Source organism: Phodopus roborovskii, unplaced genomic scaffold (genome assembly GCF_943737965.1).
Source record: "Phodopus roborovskii unplaced genomic scaffold, PHOROB, whole genome shotgun sequence".
Lineage (NCBI taxonomy): Eukaryota > Metazoa > Chordata > Mammalia > Rodentia > Cricetidae > Phodopus > Phodopus roborovskii.
In genome coordinates, this window is record NW_026126629.1 from 3,211,637 (window position 1) to 3,236,598 (window position 24,962).

At 39.9% G+C, this 24,962-nt stretch overlaps 1 protein-coding gene and 1 pseudogene across 1 annotated transcript in view; one reads left to right on the forward strand and one right to left on the reverse strand.

Annotated features, from left to right (window-relative positions):
* Nucleotides 1-632: 632 nt before the first annotated feature.
* LOC127238286 (sperm motility kinase-like) overlaps nt 633-24,962 on the reverse strand; it is a 55,917-nt gene continuing 31,587 nt past the window's right edge. Inside the window, exon 2 of the mRNA XM_051206835.1 lies at nt 633-1,067. Within this exon, the coding sequence (XP_051062792.1) occupies nt 633-1,067 (435 nt within the window). The remainder of the gene's footprint in view (nt 1,068-24,962) is intronic.
* Nucleotides 17,665-19,672, forward strand: LOC127238232 (nucleosome assembly protein 1-like 1; annotated as a pseudogene).

Here is a 24,962-nt window from a genome sequence, read left to right on the forward strand (position 1 = left end):
AATGGCCTGGTGCCAGATGTTGTGTTTGCCACCTGGGATGGGTCACTCTGAATGTCGGACCCCACGGATGGCTCCTCTATGGAGAAGCCCATGTTCTCAAACCCAGTGGCTGTTTCATCCAGGGATGGTTCAGTAGAAGAGACACTGACAGGACGAATGTCAGCTGAGTTCCTGTTGACTGCAATGTCCCTTGTTGTACTACTGGTGACATCAGCCATTGAACTATCTCTTTCTGGGACTTTAATATTAGGACAGGGCATCAGCTCCAGGAAGGGGTGTCTCCTGACCATGGGGGAGCTTCTGCATCCCTTGCCTGTTCCTTCCACATGCGCTTGGTGAAAATGATTCTCCACAGCAGGAAGAGCCGGTTCACTAGCTCTCCTCAAGGGCCGAGGGAGGCTGAGAAGACCTGAAGAGACCATGTTTATCCGGGACTTATCTTGTAGATGGCTATGCCCACAGCTCAGTTTGAATTTGAGGATATTTATGGTTGCTGTTACATTATTTTGTTGCCTGTGCTTTAGGGATGATACAATCTCTTTACAGGTATAGCCCATGCTGCACATAGTCTCCACGACCCTGGGAAGGATTTCTTTAGTGTCGGGTGGTACGTGTTCTGGAATGTGGCCCAGCTATGGTCGTTCCACAAGCTGACCTATTGTTATTCTGTACCCGGTGGGGACCATGAGTAAACGTGCCAGGATGATGTGACATGATTTTGATAGATGGTGGAGATTGGGACACATTGTGGTGGTGATGAGCCTGTGCATACCATCAGGGGTGATTTCTACATATGGGTAGTGCCCTGTTACCAGGACGTAGAGAACGACACCCAGGCTCCACATGTCACCTGCCATTCCATCATAGGGTTTCCTTGCCAAGATCTCTGGGGCCCAATAGAGCAAGGAACCACAGATCTCCTCCAACATCTGCCCCTCGGTGACTTTAGTTGCCATACCAAAGTCACACAGCTTGGCGTTTCCTGCTGTGTCCAGTAAGATGTTTTCTAATTTTATATCACGGTGCACGATGTGTCTTTGGTGGAGGAAGTACACTGCTGACACAACCTGCTGGAAAAGCAGTCTAGCCTCCTCCTCTAGACAGCCCGCTGCCCTGACGCAGCTCTCCAGATCTATGCCTGCCACATATTCTATGATCATGTAAGTGGTCGTCAGTGTGTCGATCATGTGAAAAAATCGAACGATGTTCCTGTGTTCTACAGACTGAAGGATGTTTACTTCACTGCTGATGTCAGCCACACTGTTGATGCTTTTCTCCAGGACCTTGACAGCCACTCGTGTATGTGTGGGAAGGTGGCAGGCCAGCTTCACCTCCCCAAATGAACCAGAACCTAAAGATAGTAACATCTTGAAATCCTTTTCAAGAATGTCCTCTTCCATGTGGCTGGCCATGGTGGTATGCTCAGTTCCAACCACTTTATCTCCTCAGAAATTTCAGATGCACACAGTGCTAAAAAAAAAAAAAAAATAATAATGTAGGTTTAGGGGAAAGTTTATTGTTTTGAATTCTCTGAATGAAATGTGTGATATCCTAATGATGATCTCCAGTGATATAAAATTTCTTGAAGACCCCAAACCCACAGAAGTAGATAGGGATCAAAGAAGGTTTGCTTGAGTCTGTAATGTGGAATTGCAAAAAACATGCTGAGATCCCTGACAGAATGAGGTAGTTCTTTTCATGGATGTGCCACAATGCAAACTGCTCAATCAAGCTCATCAATGGAGATCAGATACAGATTACATTCTATCACTATTGATGTTGTAACTGATAGAACTACAGTCCAGAGGACAGTTCTGGGATGTTACAGTGTTTATAAACCAATACTTTAGAAACTATTTTCAGAATTCTTACACAGATATAATTGTTGAATTAAGGTAAAATTAAAAGCATTTAAACACATGAGTCAAATTAATTTTAAACAATTTTGGACTTGCAACAATCAGTGCTCCACTCATGGCAGACCCCAAATATCATAGATTCTGGTGATAGTTCAGTACTTTCTAGAAATAGCAGGACCATGGATAGATAATAAATGAAGATAGAGGAAGCAAAGGAACACACCCAAACTCTTCCCTGTGCCACTCTTACCCTGCTGATCCCACAAACAAATAAATTCAATGAATACAGCAAGTTAACTTCCTTTACTTAGTGAACACACATGAGAAAAATCTTTGATGAGAGTTCTGGATACTTCACATCCATTTCAGCAACACACTCAAGAGTCCTTCATCACAGGGAAAACAGACTCACACAGCAGTTTAAGAAGAAAATATAACAAGCAAATAGACAACAGCAGAGCGTAGAAGGAGACTGTGGGGTAGAGTCCACATTCAATACAGTCACTAGAGCACTGTTGAGATGTGGGAAAGAGCTAACACTAGGTACAGTTTTTCCTGAAACAAAGCATGTGAATGAACAGAATTAAGATCTACTTGGTCTCTTCTGAGTCTGGAGGAATGAAGGTATCTGGGCATTTATGAGTCATAATATTAGTAAAAACAATGGAGGAGTATATAAAATTTACAGTGAAATAGCATCAGTATACAGTACAGGCCTGTATGAAAGCTATAATACAACTACTTATTCGCAATACGTAAAATTTATGTATATATATATTTATTTTATGTAACATGTAACACTTATTATATAGTTGTGATGATTATCACTATGTAGCATAGTATAATAAATTATAATAATAATGTCACATATATTATTATAATATACATAATTTCATTTGTATAAAATATAGAACATATACTACCCATAGTACATATGATGTGTAATATATATTTAGTTAGTTAGAAAATTGTGAAAATGTAAGAGAAAAGAAATGACAGAAAAATAAAATACTGAAGTTCTAAAATTTAAAATTGGGTATTCTTTAACTATGAAAGAATATATAGAAGCACATACCATGACTAGAACAGAGACAGAATTTAAAGGTATTCTCATTGAATCTTTTTTTTTTTTTTTTTTTTTTTTTCTGTGTTCAGGTGCTATCTTTAGGGAGCCTGCTTTTTTCTAAAGGGAAACAGAGGAGCAGTAGATCTGGGGGACATCGGAGATGGGGAACAACTTGGAGCAATGGAGGCAGCGTAATATGCAGCCAGGATGTACTAATGAAAGAAGAATAAATAAAAATGAAAAACATGAATATAAATATGAAACAACAAACCTAAATCCCAGGATTCATAAACAACAAACTGGAAACAACAGCTAATGACAATGTTCCACAAGTCTTTCAGTACTTCTGAAACCAAGGGAAGGAACAAGTTCAAGTTCTTTTCCTATAGGAAATATTACCCTAATTTTCAAACCATAGGAGACATTTTAAAAATATCCTATTTTCAGGCAATAATCTTAGCTGACAGGTCGGAAAATTCTCAGTGAGAATCATAATAGGGCACATCAAATTCAACCCAAATTAATAAGACCATAACTCATGATCAAGATGTCTTTAACAAGGAACACTAAACATTCATTCATGTACACAAACTGTCAAAACATGGCATGTACACAAAACTGAGGTTTAAGTCCTACATCTAGTCAGAAATCAGTGGAAGGCAGTGCCTTCAAGGAAAAGCTTGGAACTAGAAAAGTGTTACTACAAACACGCAATTCCACAAGCACAGGTATCACATTTTGTTTCCAACAGGTCAAGAGCAGGCAGGGGGATAGATAACCTTTATATAGTGTGAAGTACTTGTCAAATTCAGTGTGGAAGGGAAGGGAAATATAGCAAATAAATATGATCAAATTAGAGTTAAACAATATATCAAAGTTATGATCAAATTTCTCATTCTATACAATTAATGCGTACTGCTAAATTTGTAAAATACATAGGAACATGGGTATGAAATGACAAAGAATTTGAATGAAACCAAAACCAGTTATGTAAATGAAAGAGTAAATAAATGTCTACTGCTAAAGCCAAACGCAAACTGATAAATTGGGAAACACACTCACTATGACCAGATCCAATAGAATGGCCAAGTGTATGGCAAACAACTGAGACCAACTGCTCTCCCAAGAACCAACTGACTCTCTGAAGTACAGATAAAGCCCAGTCTCAGGCAGTGTCTTGGCTACCATACCTCACAAGGACTCCTTGTGATGTCACATGCAATGGACCAATCAAGGGTCAACAACAAACCCATGATGATTTTTAATTTTTTCTTTCAGTGTACAAATTCCCCCCCTGGGATAAATGTTCTTAGTAAAGAAAGCTTCTTTCCATCCACACCCCACCCCTGATACTTTCCCAAAAGTTGTAACAGATTTATTGCTGTCACACAATCACACATTGATAATACCTCTCCCACCTATACCCTGAATATAATCAATGAGCTCTTCTAGTGGCCTCAAGTACAGATCCCATCCACAGTTCTGGAGGACAGGTCTCATATTAACCAAGCCTCCTTCTTGGTGTTATATCTCCCCCTGATCAGAAACCTTAAGGTTTGTGGATACATGATCTGTCTGATAGGATTAAAACACCTTCAGATACCCACTGACTATCTATCAACACAACAACAATTTGTCTCAAAGGAAGATCCCTCCTAGCATCACTATCTGTTGTCTGTAATCTCTGGCCGTTCCTTCCATCCCCTTCTAAAAGAGAAAATATATCCAAGAAGGGGAAATAATAAATAAAAGTAAAAATTAAAGTACATGCAACAAAACTCGACAAAACACTCTGAAAATACTGAATATCAAGAAAAACTTTTACAGGGACCAAGACAATTCACTGATGAATTCTTTACCTGACCATCTAAAAGCACATTCACACCATACATCGTGATCCAGAAGCCTTCACACAGGAACATCATGATTCCTACACTCACACAAATTGACACACAGCATAGCATAATATAAAATTACTCAAGTATCATGATCACTCATCAAAGGTATATGTTTATGGTACAATCATGAAACTGGACATAGTATTACATTCAACATTCCAGTTCAACAAACAAAAATGTTCCATTTATTTCCTGGAGGGTCATGAACAAGCAGTGGGAAGAACTTTTCTTCCTTTGGGTTTTCTCCTCACATTCAATAGATGAGAAAGTGAAAGAGATTAGGAAAATGGGATCAGAATGCAGTATAGGCAGATATGGGAAGTCACGGTCAAATTCTTCATCCTATACAGCTACTATGTAGCATTTCATATATAATTACATACTAACAATCACAAAAATGAAGGCAAAAAGAAGCGGATAAAAGTGAAATTGGGTGAAATGAGAAAATAACTTAAAGGCAGAAATCAAAACCCAAACCAGTGATATAAATAAAGTAAGAAATAGAACAGTGAGTATAGGACAAGCTGAAATCTGAGAAACTCACTATGTTGCGATCCTACAGGTTTGGAAAAGTCAAAATAAAAAGAGAAACAGCTGAGTCCAACTGCTTACTCCACCTTGACCAACTGCTTCTCTGAAGCACAATGAGAAATGAGACTCCAGGGTAGTGGTCTTTCATTAGACGTTATGTATCTTACCTCACACGGAATCCAAGTGATGTCACATGCAATGATCCAATCACATTTTGGCAAAAGGCACAGCCATTTTTAAAATTTTTTAATCTTACATTCTTGTCTCCAGCCATTCTACAGCTAACTTTTCTAATGGATGCAATTTAATACTTGTGGAAGGTCTACTTGCAGGATGTAGAGTTTATTTAACCTCAGATTTAAGGAAACATAAGTCAATGGGAGCATTAATGGCAGGGACATCAGTAAAGTTGTTCAGTTGATTATTTGGCATTGTAATCTCAATATTCTTCTGACGTGTCCCTGTCTTCTCCAATTAATATTTCTTCAGTATCAAGCGTGCTTCTCTACTTAGGCAGTGTCATGTTACACTTCAGATGTCATGATGACTACAGTCAATCAGTGGTTCTTTCTCGCCCCCAGCCCTCTCTCATTTAAAAAACATGGCATATGTGACCTTAAACTGACTGAAATAGAGTGCCTGTCCTCCTTCAGTGAGGATCTTCCAGAATTGACATACACATCTCAAAATATGTAGCAGCTCCCTAAATCAAATCCCTACAGTTTCTATGCTCCAGAAAGACAGTTTTCCAAACTCTGTCCATGCTCTTACAGGAGCAGTGATGAAAACTTCTACATTAGTGCCTCATCTCTGCTTACTTTGGCTACAGTCACCATCATGACAGTTTTTAGTGCTCTAACATAAAGTCTTCTAACTTCTCTGAGTAGCCAAAGAGCAGGCATCAGGAATTCTCTTCCCTAATTTGTTAATAACCCATGATGTCAGACTGTCTGTAACATATTTGTGTATCTTTCAGGGCAGAGAAAGAAAGATAGCCACAGAGGATGAATAAGAGACTACCCACCTGGATGAACATGGTTCAGCAAGTAGCTCATAGCTTAAGGCATTTTGGGATTTGTTCCCAAGAGTGGTATAGCTAGGTCTTGAGGTAGATTTGTTTTCATCATTCTTAGGACATTCCACAATGGTTTCCATGGTAGCTGAATACATTTGCACTCCTACCAGCAATGGATGAGTGTTTCTTTTATCACAAGTCCTTGCCAGAATTAGCTGCCACTATGATTATTGATCTAAGATATTCTCATGGTGTCAGGTGAAATCTCTAAATTGATTAAATTGTTAGGTCCCTGAGAGTTTAGGATGTTGAACCATTTCTCTTAAGTGTTGCTCAGCCACTTGAGTTTATCTGTTAAAACTTCTCTATTTTGACCTGTGACCAATTTTAAATTCAGTTATTTGTTTTTCTGCTATTTAGTTAGTGTTTGTTGTATATTGGACATTATTGCTGTACCAGACATGTAGTTGGTAAAAACAAAATCTTGCCCAATTCTGTATGGAGGCTGCCATCTGTCTGAATGTGTCTTTTCCTTTGGAGAAGCTTCTCAGTTTCATGAGTTCTAATTTACTAACAGTTGTTCTTATTATGTGTGCTAATAATGTTCTCTCCAGAAAGATTTCCTGTGCCAATGAGTTCAAGGCTAGTCTTTATTTCTTCTTGTATCAGGCTCTCTGTGTCTGGTTTTATAGAGAGCCTTTTGATCCAATTGGAGTTGAGTTTTTGGGCAGTGTGGTAAGCATGGATCAATTTGGATTCATCCACGTGCAAGCAAGAAGTTTGTTGAAAATACAGACATTTTCACACTGTGTGTTTCAGGCTTCTTTTATATTTCATGAGTGTGTGGATTGTCCTATGAGTTTTCAGCTCCATGCTACTGGACACAGCATCTGGTTTTTGTTTTGTTTTGTTTCCAATACAATGCTGTTTTTATTATAGCCCTGTACTACAGCTTGAACTGTGGGTAATGATCCTCCAACAGTCTTACATTATGAAGAAATTGTGCTTTTAAAGACACTTGCATTATACTGTCAGATACCTGGAACCTTGGATATACTAAGACTTGGACAGAAGTAGTGATAGTACGCACCCAGATACAAGGCCATATTAAGTCCCCGTTTCATACAATAACAAACAAAAGACAAATCTAAGGCCAGACACATAGATTCATTGGGCACTCTGATGCTGTGAGAAAACACTGAACAAAAGCAAGGAGTGCAAGTAAAGAGATTATTTCACTCACAGGATATGACCCATTGTGCAGTATATTGGAGATTCCTAGTCTGTCAGAGCCATTTTTGAGTCCGTCTGCCCTGGAGGCAACCAACAGCTCCTCAGAAATACAAAGACAGGTGCACTGTGCACACAGTCCCTAACATGCACTAGTTGCTAGAATTCTTTCTAATGTCTCCTTGTGATGTCACCACAAGCAACTGACCAATCATGACTTGTCAGTACTGACAGTGGTTTAGATCAGGTTCTGCACCACAGCCAGGGCCCTAAGTATTTCCTCATGTTTTTGACCCTACCCCAGTCCAGAATCAACTCTAGGGAGGAAATGCTGATTTATGCACAGGATTTCAGGAGACACTGAAGCCATGGTAATGGGAGCTTCTTGGTCCCTATAAACTGGTAGTTATGTGGCTGGTGACACAACATTAGAAGTTCTCTATCCCTCAGTGACATAGGTCCTCTAGCTAGCTCCACACCCTGGTATTCTTCAATTTCCCAAACTAGAAACCAAATGATCAACACATCTGACATACATTTAATGACACCACTGTAGTACTCTGTTTAGAAATATCTCTTACAAATTGTCCATTTGAATACATGGGCACAAGGACAGCTGATGTGAAAGTTTGGGAATTTAATATGGTGGTGCTTGAGTGACAGAAGTCTATCCTTGGGACTGTCCCTGAGATGAATGTGCACAGTCTCTATTTGTGATCTCTACTTCCTGCTTGACACCGAGCTTGTGACACTCTCACTCTCCTGCTAATGCACTCAAGATTTCAGCTGGTTTCTACTCCTCTAACCCACCAGCATGAGCTCTTATCCCTCCAGAAATAAACCGGAGATGTTCTTTCTTTCTTAAGATTCCATGTTTATGAACTTTTATCACAACAGAATAGGAACCAATAAAACATGGGCTTAGCAAATGTGGTTGAGATCTGGAATAGATGACAGGGGACAGCACATCACTAACATGGACACCAACAACAGATCAATTCTAGTGACTCAGGTCTCATAGGCATCTTCACCAAGAAAGCTCGGGGTCTGCCTCCCACCAGAAGGGCCTTTCCTCCCCAGGGGCTCTTGTGTTTGTGTCAGAAATGACCAAAGCTTGTACCATACCTGATCATTGCAGTCCTCTAGTGGTGTATGTGCAAATGAGCCTGAAGTGTAGACTTGAACCACACTAAGATGTGTTGACACTATGTACACATGGATTAGGATATGGTCACACAATCATTGTAGACTAAGTGTGAACTGTACCTGTGGCATGAGGGCAACTTTAAAACTTATCTCTGTGGTGTCAAGTCAGTGGTGATTTGATCACACAGACAGTGTTGCAATCCATGTAAGAGATACCACACCCTCTCTTATGCTCAGTACAGAGGCTCACTGAGTATTATATAAAGGTGGCCATAACCCCCTCCTCCAGAGCCTTTGAAATCCAATAACTACCTGCACATCTGAGACACAACCAGAAACAAGCTTGGGCATGATACACTCATTATGTCCCTGCAGGTGAAGGGGAAAGTACTTGTTTGTTGTCTCTCGCAAATAAACAATCCAACATACATGATGCATGTGGTCACAACATACCAATGACACATGGACAGGAGTTGACCTTGACAACAACCACCCTGGCCTGGGTGAGATGCAAATACAGCCAAGAATGAAGGTCACAGATGAGGATACAGCTCGGCTTCAAATTGCAATAAAAGGAAACACAGCATAGACTGTGAAGGCATCGGGATGCTTGCTCACCATAGGGGGGCTGGCTTGTCAATGACATCTGCAAAGGGGAAACAGGTGTAGGGTACCAGGCCAGTGATAAATTATACCACCATAGAACTGTTCCCATGAAGGAGACCAGGAAATTCCCATCCACGGATCCTACAAAACAAGTTTTTTGGTAATGACATGTTGTGTTTTGAGACACAAGTGTTGCCTTAAAACTCACGGGTGTGCCATTTGTCAGCACTGTAGTGTCAAATCAATGTTGAGACACCTTCTAATTTTAGAGTCTTTTTAATTTAGGATTATCAAACACTGGATGATCAATTAGAGTAGTCTCACGGCAGAGCACAAGCATTACTTCTGGCTGGATACTTTGGGGCTACACATGATTTCCCAGCAGCTAAGGGATGAGGGGAGACTTTCAGGAAATACTCACCCTCACAACTCACTTTCTTATTAGGGTCTCTATTGCTGTGAAGAGATACATGGTCTTACAAAATAAAATCATTTAATTGCTTTGGTTTACATTATCAGAGGTTCAATCCACTGTCATCCAGATGTGGCATGGCAGCATGCAGGCAAACATGGTGCTGAAGAAAGAGCTGAGAGCCCTACACCATCACTTGCAGGTAAGAGGTGGTCTGAGTTTCACACTGAGCAAAGCTTGAGCAAAGGATACCCTACAGTGACACCCAGCCTCCAACAAGGCCACACATATTCCTACCACGTCATGCACCCTAAGATTGCCACCCACTTTGCAGGCCATTTTTTTTTTAAACCACCACACTCACTTAACATTCTCTGAATTAAACAGTAGTTTCTCTGATCTTACATCCCTGTGATCATCTGTAGGCTTACCAGAGGATATATATTTTGGCACTGATGGCATTGAATGAATACATCCTTCCAAACCTATCACCATACTGTGTTGACTCAAATTTACAAACTGAGACCAGTGGAATAAGGTTTATGGACATCTCCATTGTGTCATTTGTTCATGGTAGAATGCAAAATTCCAAACCTCTGTAAAAATATTTTTTAATTTTTTTCACTGGAAATAAAATCTTCTTTCATATAATACACCCTGACTATAGTTCCCCTCTTTTCACTCCTAGAAGATCCTCCTACTTTCCATCTCCCCTAGATCCACCACCCTTCCATTTCTCTTCAGAAAATAGTAGGCCTTCAAGTGCACCAAAATATACAATAAGACAAGGCACAAACCCTCATATTGGGACTGGACCAGGCACCCCTACTGGGAAAGTGTTTCAAGAGCAGACAAATGAGTCAGAGACACTCCAACTCCCACTCTTAGAAGTTCCACAAAAATGCCCTGTTAACAACACTAACATATGCCACACAAGGCAGATGCTCTAGTGCTCTTGTTATGCTGCCACACTAGCCCCAGTAGAGACAGTGTAGCAATGGCTGAAAGAAATCTCAATGGCTACCTTTCCAAGGGTTTGCACCACATGTGGTTACACCTCCTGGGGAAAAGTGGTTCAGGACCCTGCAGGTGATTGCCTGACTGACAGTCTGGAATGGGTGCTAGGTGTTTGTTGTGCTATGATAGTTTTAATACTTTTGATCCTGTAGCTCCTCTGTTAATTCAGAGAAGTCCAGAAAGCACTTAGATGTAGTTTCAGGGACAGAAAGAGATATAGACCAGCCCTCAGCTACAAATCCCAGGGTGCCAGTGGAGACTTCAGGTGTCAGCCCAAGGCCTAATAAATTAACATACCTAAAGCTATAGGAATTTGCCCACAAAATGACCCTGCCTAATTAGCCCCCCTGCAGCAAAGCAGTTGTGGGATTTACTACTGAGTTTTTAGGACCCCTAAATCAATAAAACAGCACAAGAGTTCTTATCAATGCTGTTAAAAGTTTACTGACCAGAGACAATGATTATACTCTAAACTCAGTAAATCAAATCCCTGGTAAGCTGACCACAAGTAGGCCTAAATAAACAAAGGTTCCCGGGTACACACTTGCTTAGATGTATTTACGATCTCATGCTCCAAAGTAATTGCTGACATTTCTATATTATGTCTGTAAATTTTAAACTGTGGCCAAAGATCTGTTCCTTGAATTTTCTGCATAAAAACCTGATGCTCTGAAGTAAAAATTGCAGCAGTTGCAAACCTCCTTGAGTGTGTTTGTGTCTGTCTGTCAAGCCGAAGCCACTCCTGACCTGTTTATCTGAGTCTTGGTCTCACCACAGACCCGTCGCCCACTGAAAGGTCTGCTGCATTGTGCACTGGGCCAAAGTGCTGGTCCAACAACTCCTCCACCTCCAGAAAACTTCCTGGTCCACTCAGAGCCCATTGGACTTGCTGATTCCTGCAATGCCACCCTGAGTCCCTGCCTCCTGATATTTGACCCCCATCACATGGTCTTTACTGGAGGTGAGTCTGGAGCCAGTTCAACCCAAATGATCCCCAAAACCAGCCCTGGGAATTCACTGGGTTAGCCTCAAATCTCCCTCCACCCTGTATCCTGGCCCTACATAGTACAGACGAAGTAATCTGATCCATAAACCACCCCACCCAAAACCTGTCCACCCCCACCCTGTGTCCTACCTGGCCTGCTGCTCCACTGCTCAGGTTGAGCACTGGGTCACAATGGGGGTCCAACAACCCTTCTACCACCCAAAAATTTCCTGGATCTCTTCTGATCACACTGAACTTGCCTATCCAAGTGGGATCAAACTGAGTCATTCTACCTTCCTGATCTTTGACCCCCCAACACCAGGACTCTGACAGAGGAGAGGCCTGCTAGAGAGCTTGGACCATGGAGATTTACAGACATCAAACAACTGACCCACCTATGCCCACTGGGAGAGTAGGGGAGAGAGAGAGACTCTTCGTGCACCCACTGGAAGAAGCAATGGGAAGGCAGCAATACAAGGAAACATCCAAGACTAGAAAGACAAGCATGACATAAACACAATCTAGAAACTCTACAGCAACTAGACCTGAATACACCAAAGCAGATTAAGCTAAATAGAACAACTTAATAACTTCATTAAAATGATATAGGCACTCAAAGAAGATATGAGAAAGTACCTTAAAGAATTGGAAAAAACAAACTAATAAAAAATTGGAAGAAATAAATAAATAAGGAAATTGAAGAAAAAAAAAAAAAAACAATCAAACAGTTGAAGAAAACAACTCAAACAGTTCAAGACTTGAAAACCGAAATAGAGAAAATGAAGAAAACACAAACTGAGGGAATGCTGGAAATAGAAATACTGGACAAACAGTCAGGAACTACAGATGCAAGCATAACAAACAGAATACAAGAGATCGAAAAGAGAATCTCAGACGCTGAAGATAAACTAGAGGAAATAGATTCCTTAGAAAAAGGAAATCTTAAATCCCACAAATCCTTAACACAATACATTCAGGAAATGAGGAATGCCTCGAACAGGCCAAACCTAAGAATAGTAGGCATAGAGGAACACAAAATTGTAGGGGTTTGCTAGATGAGGGTTCTATGATGGTAGATTAGTTAGCCCTTGATCTCATTATCTGGGAAGGAAATTTATGGTACCCTTTCCACTGTTGCTCAATTGTTTGTTGGGGTCAGTTTTGTAGTTCTCTGAATATTTCTTTACGTTCAGTTTTCTCTTCAAACCTGTAATGGCTCCCTCTTTTATGGTCTCTCTCCTTACTCACTCACTCTCTCTCTCTCTCTCTGTCTCTTTCTGTCTCTCTGTCTCTTCTCTTTTGTCTCTTGTCTTCTCCAGTGACTCAATCTTCCTAATCCTAAGGCATTTCCTCTCTTTCCCTTCTCTTTCTCCTAGTTCCCTCTCCACTCACTGCCCTCCCCCCCCACCCAGATTGATAGCTAGGAATCCAGCATGGGACTGATTCAAAGCCCATGAAGATAGGTATCAGCTAGAAGGCCTGAGCAGTCTAAGGGAACTGATTCAGTGGAACTAGGATGTATCCCTTGTGCACAAAAGGACTTTACTGGCACATTACCCATGGAGTAATACTCCCTTAATCTAAAAACAGGAGAGAAGTTCTACTTCCTACTCCAAATGACTTAACAGATTTAGATGACATCTCCTGGAGGGCATCACCCTACATGTGGAGTGGGGGATGGTGGGAGGAGGGTGGTCAGGGAATATGTGAGGATGGGAGGGAGGGAAACAGGGGGGAAAGGAGAGGGACCTGGGATCAATATGCAAAATACAAATAATAAAATATTAATCTTTAAAAAAAAAGAAAGCGAACAAGACCAGCTCAAAGGTGCAGAAAATATATTCATCAAAATCATTGAAGAACACTTTCCCAATATGAAGAAGAACATATCTTTGAAAGTACAAGAAGCATACCTAATAGCAAATAGAATGGCCTAGGAAAAAAGACCCCTAGACACATCATAAACAACATACTAAGACACAGAATAAAGAAAGAATATTAAGAGCAGCGAAGGAAAAAATGGCCAGATAATATATAAAGGCAGACCTATCATAATTACACCTGACTTCTCCATGGAAACTCTCAAGGCCAGAAGGTCGTGCATAGGTGTTCCACAAGTACCAAGAGTCCACACATGCCAGCTCAGACTATATGACCAGGAAAACTGTCAATCATTACAGAAGGAGAAAACAAGATATTCAATGACAAATCAAGATTTTTCACAATACATATCTACAAATACAGCCCTACAAAAGTTCTGGAAGGAAAACTCTGACCCAACTATATTCACAATACAACTGCCAACAACAAATCTAAAACAAACAAGAATTAGCAATCAATGGTCCTTACTATCTCTCAACATTAATTGTTTTAACTTGCCTATGAAAAGACAGATATTACGTCAGGGTAAAGGGTTGGGAAAATATCTTCCAATCAAATGGACCCAAGAAGCAAGTAGGTGTAGCTATCCTAATATCTAACAAGTAAGACTTCAAACCAAAATCCATCAAAGGACATGAAGAAGGTCATATCGTATTCATCACAGGAGAAATCAAACAGTGCAAAGTCTCAATTCTGAACATCTATGCCACAAATACAAAATACCCACATTCATAACAGAAACACCACTAAAAGTCAAGCTCACACAAAACCACATACTAGTACTAGCAGACTTCAACACCCCAATCTCACCACTAGACAGGACGACCAGGCACAAACTGAACATAGAAAAAAACAATTAATGAGGTTTGTATTGAATCTGTAGATTGCTTTTGGCAAGATTGCCATTTTTACTATTTTATCCTACCTATCCAAGAGCATGGGAGATTTTCCATTTTCTGGTATCTTCTTTAATTTCTTTCTTTAGAGCCACAAAGTTCTTATTATATAGGACTTTCACTTATTTGGTAAGCTTTACCCCATTATATTTTATGTTGCTTGTGGCTATTGTAAAGGGTGATGTTTCTCTGATTTCTTTCTCTGCTTCTTTAAACAAAAGACCAAGGATAGCCAAACAATCCTGTACAATTAAAAAAATTCAGGAGGCATCACCATCCCTGACTTGAAGTTCTACTATAGAGCTATAGTTCTGAAACATCCTGGTATTGGCACAAAATTAGACAGGTAGACCAACGGAATATAATTGAAAATCCTTATATTAGCTCACACACCTATGAACACCTGATTTTCGACAAAACACCTAAAAGAATACAATGGGGAGAGGACAGCATCTTCAACAAATGGTGCTGGCACAATTGGATGATGGTGTGTAGAAGACTGCAGATAGACCCATGTCTGTTGCCATGCACAAAACTCAAGTCCAAATGGATCAAAGACCTCAACATCAATCCAGCCACAGTGAGCCTCTTAGAAGAGAAAGTAGGAGGTACCCTTGAACAAATTGGTATAGGAGACCACTTCCTGAACATAACTCCAGGGGCACAGACACTGAGAGCAACAATTAATAAATGGGAACTCTTCAAACTTAGAAGCCTCTGTAAGGCAAAGGACACAGTGGACAAGACCAAACAGCAGTCCACAGACTGGGAAAAGATTTTCACCAATCCTATATCCGACAAAGACTGATCTCCAAATTATACAAAGAACTCAAGAAACTAATCAACAAAACACCAAACAATCCTATTAAAAAATGGGGTACAGAACTGAAGAAAGAATTCTCAATAGAGAAAATCAAAAATGCTGAAAGACACTTAAAAAGGTGCTCAACATCCTTAGATATCAGGGTAATGCAAATCAAAACAACTTTGAGATACCATCCTGCCAGAATGGCTAAAATTAGAAACACTAATGACAACTCACGCTTGAGAGGATGTGGAAAAAAGAGAACTCTCCTCCACTGCTGGTGGGAGTGCAAACTCGTACAGCCATTTTGGAGATCAGTATGGCGGTTCCTCAGGAAAATGGGAATTAGTTTACCACAGGACCTGACAATCCCCCTCTTAGGTAGGCATACCCAAATGATCCACATCCATGCAACAAAGACATATGTTCAACTATGTTCATAGCAGCAGTATTTAGCAAGAACCTTGAAGCAACACAGATGCCCCTCAATTGAAGAATGGATAAAGATGTGGCATATCTACATGGAATACAACTCAGCAGAAAAAAAATACTGCAATCTTGAAATTTGCAAGCAAGTGGATGGCACTTGAAGAAACCATCCTGAATGAGGGAATCCAGTCACAAAAAGAGGAACATGGTATGTACTCACTCATATATGGATTTTATACTTAGAGCAAAGGATTGACAGCCTATATAATTCACACCACCAGAGGAACTAGGATACAAGGTGCATTCTAAGAGATTTATATAAACTCCCTCACAGAAGTGGGAAGGGACAAATCCCCCAGAGCACAGGGAAAGGGGGGTCGGTGAATGGAGAGAGAGAAGTAGGAGAAAGAGAGGGGAAGGATAGGAAACCATGTGTGACTACGAATACTGAGTCAGGGTAAGAATAGAAGACAGGAGAGAGAGAGAGAGAAAGAGAGACAGAGACAGAGAGAGAGAAAACATAGAAGAGGGAGCCATTATAGGTTTGAAGAGAAAACTGAACACAAAGAAAGCTCTAGAGACCTACAAGACTGCCACCAACTAACAATTTTATCAACCATGGAAAGGCTACCTTAAATGCCCTTCCTGGATAGTGAGATCAACAACTAACTTTTCCACGGAGCCCTCACCTAATACCTGTTAGAAACAGAAGCAAACACCCATACCTAAACACTGAGTCGAACTAGAACCCAGATGCAGATGGAGAGGACAAGACCAGGTTGCAGAAACACAAAGAGACAGCTGACCCAAACAAGGAGGAGCTGATGGGCACCCAGACTGATAGCTGGGAAGCCAGCATGGGACTGACTCAGGCCCCCTTGAGTATGGTTCTTAGCTGGAAGGACTGAGTAGTCTAAGGGACCTCAGACAGTGGAACCAGGATGTATCCCTGGTGCACAAAAGAACCATGGGGAGACATCCCCCATGGAGGGATACTGCCTTAACCTAGAGACAGGAGAGTAGTCCTAGTCCCTACTTCAAATGACCTGACAGATCTACATGACCACACCTGGATGGCATGCCCTACATGTGGAATTGGGGAGGGGGTATGGGAAGGGAGGGTGGTCAGTTTGCATGTGAGGGGGCAGAGAGGGTAAAAGGGAGGGAGGGAAGGAGTGAGAGACAGAGGGAGGGAGGGACAGAGGGAGAGGGAACTGGGATCGACATGTAAAATAATAAGTTAAGTAAAAAAAGAAAAAAAGACGTTATGTCCCATTTGGGTTTAATAGACATCTATAGAAAATTCCATCCAAACACAAAAGAATATATCTTCTTCTCAGCTCCACATGGAACCTTCTCTAAAACCTACCACATACTCCGCAACATAACAAACCTCAACAGACACACAAAAAAAATGGAATAGTCCCCTGTATCTTATCAGACCACCATGCTTCAAAGTTGGAATTCAACAACACAAATTGCAGAAATCTTACAAACTCATGGAAACTGAACAATGTGCAATTGCACCACACCTGAGTCAAGGAAGAAATAAATTAAAGACTTCGTAGAATTCAAAGAAAATGAAGACACAACATACCTGAATTTATGGGACCTTTGAAAGCAGTGCTTTGAGGAAAGTTCGTTGTACTAAGGAACCATATGAAGAAAACGGAGGATAATCACATTAAAGAATTATAGAACAAAAAGAAGCAAACTCACACCACAGGAGTAGATGTCAGAAAAAAATCAAATTGAGGGCTGAAATAAAGAAAGTAGAAACAAGGAAAACAAGACAAAAAAAAAAAAAAAATCATTGCAGCTCCCTCTCCTCCCACTGTTCCCGCAGCTGCTGCCCTGAGTCACTGCCTGCACAACTCCAGCTGCCAGGCTCTGTGCCCGAGCCTCCTGGAACGATATTTGGAGTTCTTACAAGATGGAAGACATTGACAGCAAAGAACAGTCTGAACTTGATCAAGACTTGGATGACGTTGAAGAAGTAGAAGAAGAAATGGGTGAAAAAACAAAAATCAAAGCGTGTCAGCCGACTGTTCAGATGATGCAAAACCCTCAGATCCTTGCAGCTCTTCAGGAGAGACTGGATGGTCTGGTAGACCCACCAACAGGATACATTGAAAGCCTTCCTAAAGTAGTCAAAAGATGGGTGAATGCCATCAAAAACCTTCAAGTTAAATGTGCACAGATAGAAGCCAAGTTCTACGAGGAAGTTCATGATCTTGAAAGGAAGTATGCTGTTCTCTATCAGCCTTTACTTGATAAGCGATTTGAGATCATTAATGCAATTTATGAACCTACAGAAGAAGAATGTGAGTGGAAACCAGATGAGGAGGAAGGAATTTCGGAGGAACTAAAAGAAAAGGTCACTGCCTCCTTCAGCAAATCCTACTGGCGTGGGCCACCACAACCGCTGGGAAGCCAGCATGGGACTGACTCAGGCCCCCCTGAATATGGGTCTCAGCCAGAAGGACTAAGAGACCTCAGACAGTGGAGCCAGGATGTATCCCTGGTGCACAAAAGGACTTTGCGAACATATTCCCCATAGAGGGATAACTGCCTTAATCTAGAGACAGGAGAGAAGCCCTAGTCCCTACTTCACATGACCTGTCAGATCTACATGACCCCAACTGGATGGCATTCCCCTACATATGGAATTGGGGTGGGGGGATGGGAGGGGAGGGTGGTTAGAGTGCATGGGAGAGGGCAGAGAGGGTAAAAGGGAGGAAAGGAGGGAGGGAGGGAGAGGGAACTAGGATCGACATGTAATATAATAAATTAAAAAAAATGCTTTGACTCCAAAATTTAAGTTGAAGGACAAGTTACCTGGAAAAAGGATTTCTAGTTTTGTTTCCACAGAAAATGAAAAGATGTGGATTCCTTCCAGACTACTGTGGTTTGAACACACCAGACCGCCTGAAACAGAGTACAAGGTGATCCTACATTCAAAACAGCTGGACAAAGCAGCCCTACAGACTACAGCCAGGATTTCTGAATCTTCTTTGAATACCCCATGACAGTGCCCCTTACTAGCAGGAAGTAGTTTGGAAAGAACGACGCCCAAATTCCCAAATATTGTGTATAAATGTTTGTTTTCATTTAATTGGACTTTGTTATATAAAATAAAATAATAAAATAAAAGAAAGAAAGAAAGAAAGAAAGAAAGAAAGAAAGAAAGAAAAGGCCAAGTTTAAAGAGGAGAAAAACGATGAAGAAAAAGAAGGGATTCCTGCATTTTGGTTGACAGTTTTTAAGAATGTTGACTTGCTCAGTGATATGGTTCAGGAACATGATGAACCTATCTGAAGCACTTGAAAGATATTAAAGTGAAGTCCTCAGATGCTGGCCAGCCTATGAGTTTTATCTTAGAATTTCACTTTGAACCCAATGAATGTTTTACCAATGAAGTGTTAACAAAGACATACAGGATGAGGTCAGAACCAGATGATTCTGATACCTTTTCTTTTGATGGACTAGAAATTATGGGTTGTACAGGGTGCCAGATAGATTGGGGAAAAAGGCAACAATGTTACTTTGAAAACCATTAAAAAGAAGCAGAAACACAAGGGGCCTGAGACAGTTCCTACTGTGACTAAAACAGTTTCCAATGATTCTTTAATTTTTTTGCCCCTCCTGAAGTTCTGAGAATGGAGATCTGGATGATGATTCCGAAGCCATACTGGCTGCAGACTTTGAAATTGGTCACTTTTTACGGGAGCGGATAATCCCAAAATCAGTGTTCTACATCTATTGAGGATGATGATGGTGATTATGATGATGAAGGAGAAGAGGATGATGAGGAAGGGGAAGAAAGAGATGAGGAAAATGACCCTGACTGTGACCCCAAGACGGATCAGAACCCAGCAGAGTGCAAACAGCAGTGAACCAGCTGTCTGGTCTTGAGGATGGCCTACCCTAATAGCCTAAATGTGACTGTCATTTACTCACAGCCTTATGTTTTGTGTTTCCTTGGTAGAATCAGTAAGTCTTTAAAGGAAAGGAAATTGCTATTGTAAAGACCAAGCTGTTCTGCCTAGCATCCTAACTCTAGTTCTCTCAGATCTGTTGAATGCAGGAATCTTTCTAGTGCATGGCACTAATTCTGCAGTTTGGTCTTCCAGAATGTTTTCATCATATACCTATTGGAATACGCAAGTTTGGGAATTCAGCTGTTTTACCCCTTGTTTGCTATATAGCTGTTTCTTTCCTCTAGAACCAAAATTGTTTTCAGATGGATGAAGTTGGCCTGTTTCAGCTGATACTTCCATTATGCTAGGGGATGCATGGCTGACATGTTGGAGAAAGGAAAATTGTGGTTAAGAATTTACAGTAAGATCAAACCTAGTAACTGAGATTAAGGAAGTGTTCTATTTCAGATGATATAATTATAACAGATGTCAACTCATAGTTATTAGTTATCATAGCAAGATGAACAAATCCCGAGGGTTTTTTTAAAGAAGTTAATCTGATAGTATAAATGTACTTTGAAAATTAACCTCCATTAATTAAATGTTTTCTTTGTGGTAGGGCCTACCTTCTGCTTTCCTGGAAAGGATAGAATTACATCATTTGAACTTATTTTGAGTTTTTCTCTTGTTTGCCTAATTTTGTTTTATAGCCTAAAATAAAAATGTCAACAGTTTTAGCCCTCACAGGAAGATGTCTCAGTTTGTACTTGATGAGGCTATTGTGGAGGGTTAGCTTGAGTTCAGGGATGCCTAGCTTTCCATACTGAACATACCTTTGGAAGAGGTAATAGGCATGGGCTTTTTAAAAGGACTAACAGGTGATATGTGGTACTTTTTTTAAACAGGTTAAGTTCCATTTGTTAGAAATAAGTATATTTGGCATCTGTTTATTTCTGACACTTAGTGCTCAAGAATGAGTAGTGTGACCTTCAGCATGCTCCTGTTTACTGTGGGCGATTAGGAAGGAGTAGCACTGTTGATTTAACTACCTCACAGATATGTTAAGGCATATTGGGGTAAATATCACAAACTTTCCCAGTCTTAACTAAATCTCAAAAACAATCTGGTCTCTGTACCACAAGTGTGATGTTCAGCATTATATTCACACTAAATTTGGCTAATTAAACTGGAAAATTAAAGTAAATCTTGAAATTATTGTACAATTTAAAGACTGCCCTTTTTTCTTAAGTCTCCCCCACCTTTTCAGGTGTTTCAAGTGACCACAGTTTAATAAATCCCAAAGTGATAAAGAGGCCATAGAAGAGGAGGGAAGGTGACTTAAGTTTTAGATGCTGAGAGACACGTTTAAAATACCTCAGGCTAATTACTATTCATTTTGGGGAAGGAACTTGTTTTCACAGGGTATATTAATTGGATTGTACTTGGAGGACAGTATCATTCCTGCTGTTAATAAAATTTGTTTTATACCAAAGATTTTTTTTTCTTCTTTAGTGGAGAGGCAATAGTTCTTTTTGTGAAATTTTAGTATTGAGGTCTTAGGGTGTGAACACGAAGCTCTTAACCTGTTATTTCCTCTATTTTGAAAATGGTTGGTTGCTTTCTATTAGATGGTTTGTGCTATTTTCAGTAATCATAATTCATCTAAACACAGCTCATTTTCTTGACCATTGAAGTTTGTAACCTAAAGGTAGAACCCCACTTTCTCAAGGAGCTAGCACAGTCTTTCTCTCCCTCTTCCCTCCCTCTTTCTCTTCCTCCCACTGTCCCTCCCTCCCTCCCTCCCTCCCTCCCTCCCTCCCTCCCTCCCTCCCTTTCTTCCTTAGGAAGTAGCTGTTGTCAAAGTGATCAGGTAGCTGGTGCCTCTTGTATAATGTGATGTGCTTTGTGGATGGACACTGGCGTTCAGTGTTCATGATGACATTTAGTTGCTCCCCAAATGGTTCTACCCCATTCCAGAAGTTTGAAATATGTAATTTGAAATCCTTAATAAAATTGTGTCTACTTTTATAAAAAAAAATCATTGCAACAAATAATTGTGTTTTTAAGAAAATCAACAAGATTAAAAAAAAAAACTTTATCCATACTAACCAAAAGTCAGAGAGAACATGCAAATTAACAAAATCAGAAACAAAAAGTGAGACATAACAGACACAGAGGAAATTCACACAATTTTTAGGTCATACTTTGAAAACCTGTAATGCACAAAATTTGAAAATTCAAAGGAAATGGACAAATTTCTGGAAAACTATCACTTACCAAAAGTAAATCAAGAACAGATAAGCAACTTAAATATACCTATAACCCCTAATGATATAGAAGTAGTCATCAAAAGCCTCCCAACCAAAAAAGCCCAGGGCCAGAGGACTTCACTGCAGATTTCTACCAGAAAATCAAAGAAGAGCTAATAGGAATACCTCTCAAATTGTCTCACACAATAGAAAAAGAAGGTTCATTACCAAAATCTTTTTACCAGGCCACACAAAAACACAATTAAGAAGGAGTACTATACACCAATATCCCTCATGAACATGAGCAACAATACTCAATACAAACTGACAAATAAAATCCAAGACCACATCAGAGAAATCATCCTCCATGACCAAGTAGGATTCATCCCTGGGTTGTAGGTATGGTTCAACACTTTTAAATCTATCAATGTGAATAAGCAGACATTCAAACTGAAAAAGAAAAATTACACGATCATCTCACTGGATGCTGACAAAGCCTTTGACTTTGTCAAAGTTCAGGGATAACAGGAACATAGCTAAACTTAACAAAAGCAATATACAGTGTACCAACAACCAACATCAAATTGAATGGAGAAAAGTTTAAGGCAATTCCACTAAAATCAGGAACTAGACAAGGTTGGTTTTCCACTCTCTCCATATCTCTTCAATAAGACAACAAAAGGAGATCAAGTGATACAAATTGGAAAGGAAGAAGACAAACAACCAATATTTGCTGATGATATGCTAGTTTACACAAGTTACCATAAAAAAATCTACCAAGGAACTCCTACAACTGATAAAGACATTCAACAAAGTGGCAGGGTACAAGATTGACTAAAAAAAGTAAAATCAGTAATTCTACTATATACAGATGTTGAAGGGGATGAGAAAGAAATCAGAGAAAGATCACCCTTTACAATAGCCACAAGCAATATAAAATATCTTGGAGTAACATCAATCAAACAAGTGAAAGACCCTGTAGCAAGAATGTTGAAGTTTTCAAGAAAGGTGTTAAAGAAGATACCAGAAAAATGGATATATCTCCCATGCTCACAGATAGGTAGGATAAACATAGTAAAAATGCAATCTCGCCAAAAGCAATCTGCAGGTTCAATGCAATCCCCATCAATGTTCCAGCTCAGTTCTTCACTGACCTTGAAAGTCAGTGCAACTTTATATGGAAATACAAATACCCAGGATAGCCAATACAAACCTGTGCAATACAAGAACTTCTGTTATCAGCACTTCTCCTGCAAGCCTGGTCTTGCTAACATGCCAGTCCCAAATAACCCACAGAGATGCTGTATTTGCTGTTAGTCTGTTACTACCATTTCTAACTGGCTAGCTTTGACTTAAATATTAACCCATTTCTATTAATTTGCGTATTTCAACGTGGTCTATGTTATCAGAGAGAGTGTGAACCTGTGCTCTCTAAAGTCCTACATCTTGATTCTGCGCCTACCTATCCCCAAATCATTTGTCTCCTAGTACCACCTATCTTGCACTTCAATTGGTCAACAAAGCATTATTCATTAAACAACAAAAGAAACATATTAACAAGTGACATATCTCATCATGTCCATTTTCTGTCTAAAATAGAAAGGGTTTTAAATTTAACATAGTAGAATATATACCAAAACAGATATCAAACAAGAATCATAGTTAACAATGTTCAATCCAGTAAAATTGAGCAAGATTTAAAGAAAATATTACATCATCTATCCTATCTTTGTGAGTCTAAAGTCTTATATGTAATTTTAAGGAAATCCTAAGGAATACTATAACCATAACTATCTGGCTTCACCTCCATCAAAGACAAAAAGGATAATATATAAATTTTAGAAATGAAAAAGACACATCTTGCTATTTGATCAGTCACCCAAAGTACTTCTGTAATGTTTCATCATCAGCCTGTAGACCACAGTGAGTGTGTCACACACTCCTCAGCAAAGCAGGAAACATTGAAGTATGCACCTGTATTGGCAATTTGTCAGTCCCTTTTCTCTGTGTCGTGTAGACTGTCTGGCAGACTTTTACATGAAGCAGGAACCTGTAGCACTGTCAATCTTTCTCAGCAGTCATTTGCCTGAGGGACCTGCATGTCCAGTTTATACATCATAATGTCAAAAAGTCCAGACAAGAGCAGTATCTTACCCATATAACTAGTTTGCCATATTGGAGTAAACTCCATAACGAGTTTCTTCCATGTCCACCTTCCTTTCTGATGAAGGTGGTGTTGCCAGGAGCAGTTGTGACTCCTTGGTAAGAAAAAACGTAAACCATTTTGAACTCCATATTCCGTAGGTCTTTGAAAGATGTGAAGAATACCTATTCATCTCAATTACATCTCTGTATATCTAGAAAACCTAAGTCACATAAATATAAGTTTTAACTATTATATATATGCATCACTTTTCTCTTTTTTCTTTTTTCTTTTACTTTTTTTCTTTTCTTTTATTTTATATAACAAAGTCCAATTAAATGAAAACAAACATTTATACACAATATTTGGGAATTTGGGCGTCGTTCTTTCCAAACTACTTCTTGCTGGTAAGGGGCGCTGTCATGGGGGATTCAAAGAAGATTCAGATATCCTGGCTGTAGTCTGCAGGGCTGTTTTGTCCAACTGTTTTGAATGTAGGGTCAGCTTGTACTCTGTTTCAGGCGGTCTGGCGTGATCAAACCACATTAGCCTGGAAGGAATCCACATCTTTTCATTTTCTGTGGAAACAAAAATAGAAATCCTTTTCCCCAGTAACTTGTCCTTCAACTTAAATTTTGGAGTCAAAGCATTTTTTTTTTTTACTTAATTTATTATTTTACATGTCGATCCCAGTTCCCTCTACCTCCCTCCCTCCCTCCCTCCCCCCAAGCCTCCCTCCCTTCTTCCCTCCTTTTTACCCTCTCTGCCCTCTCACATGCACTTTAAACATCTTCCCCTCCCATCCCCCACCCCAATTCTATATGTAGGGGAATGCCATCCAGTTGGGGTCATGTAGATCTGACAGGCCATGTGA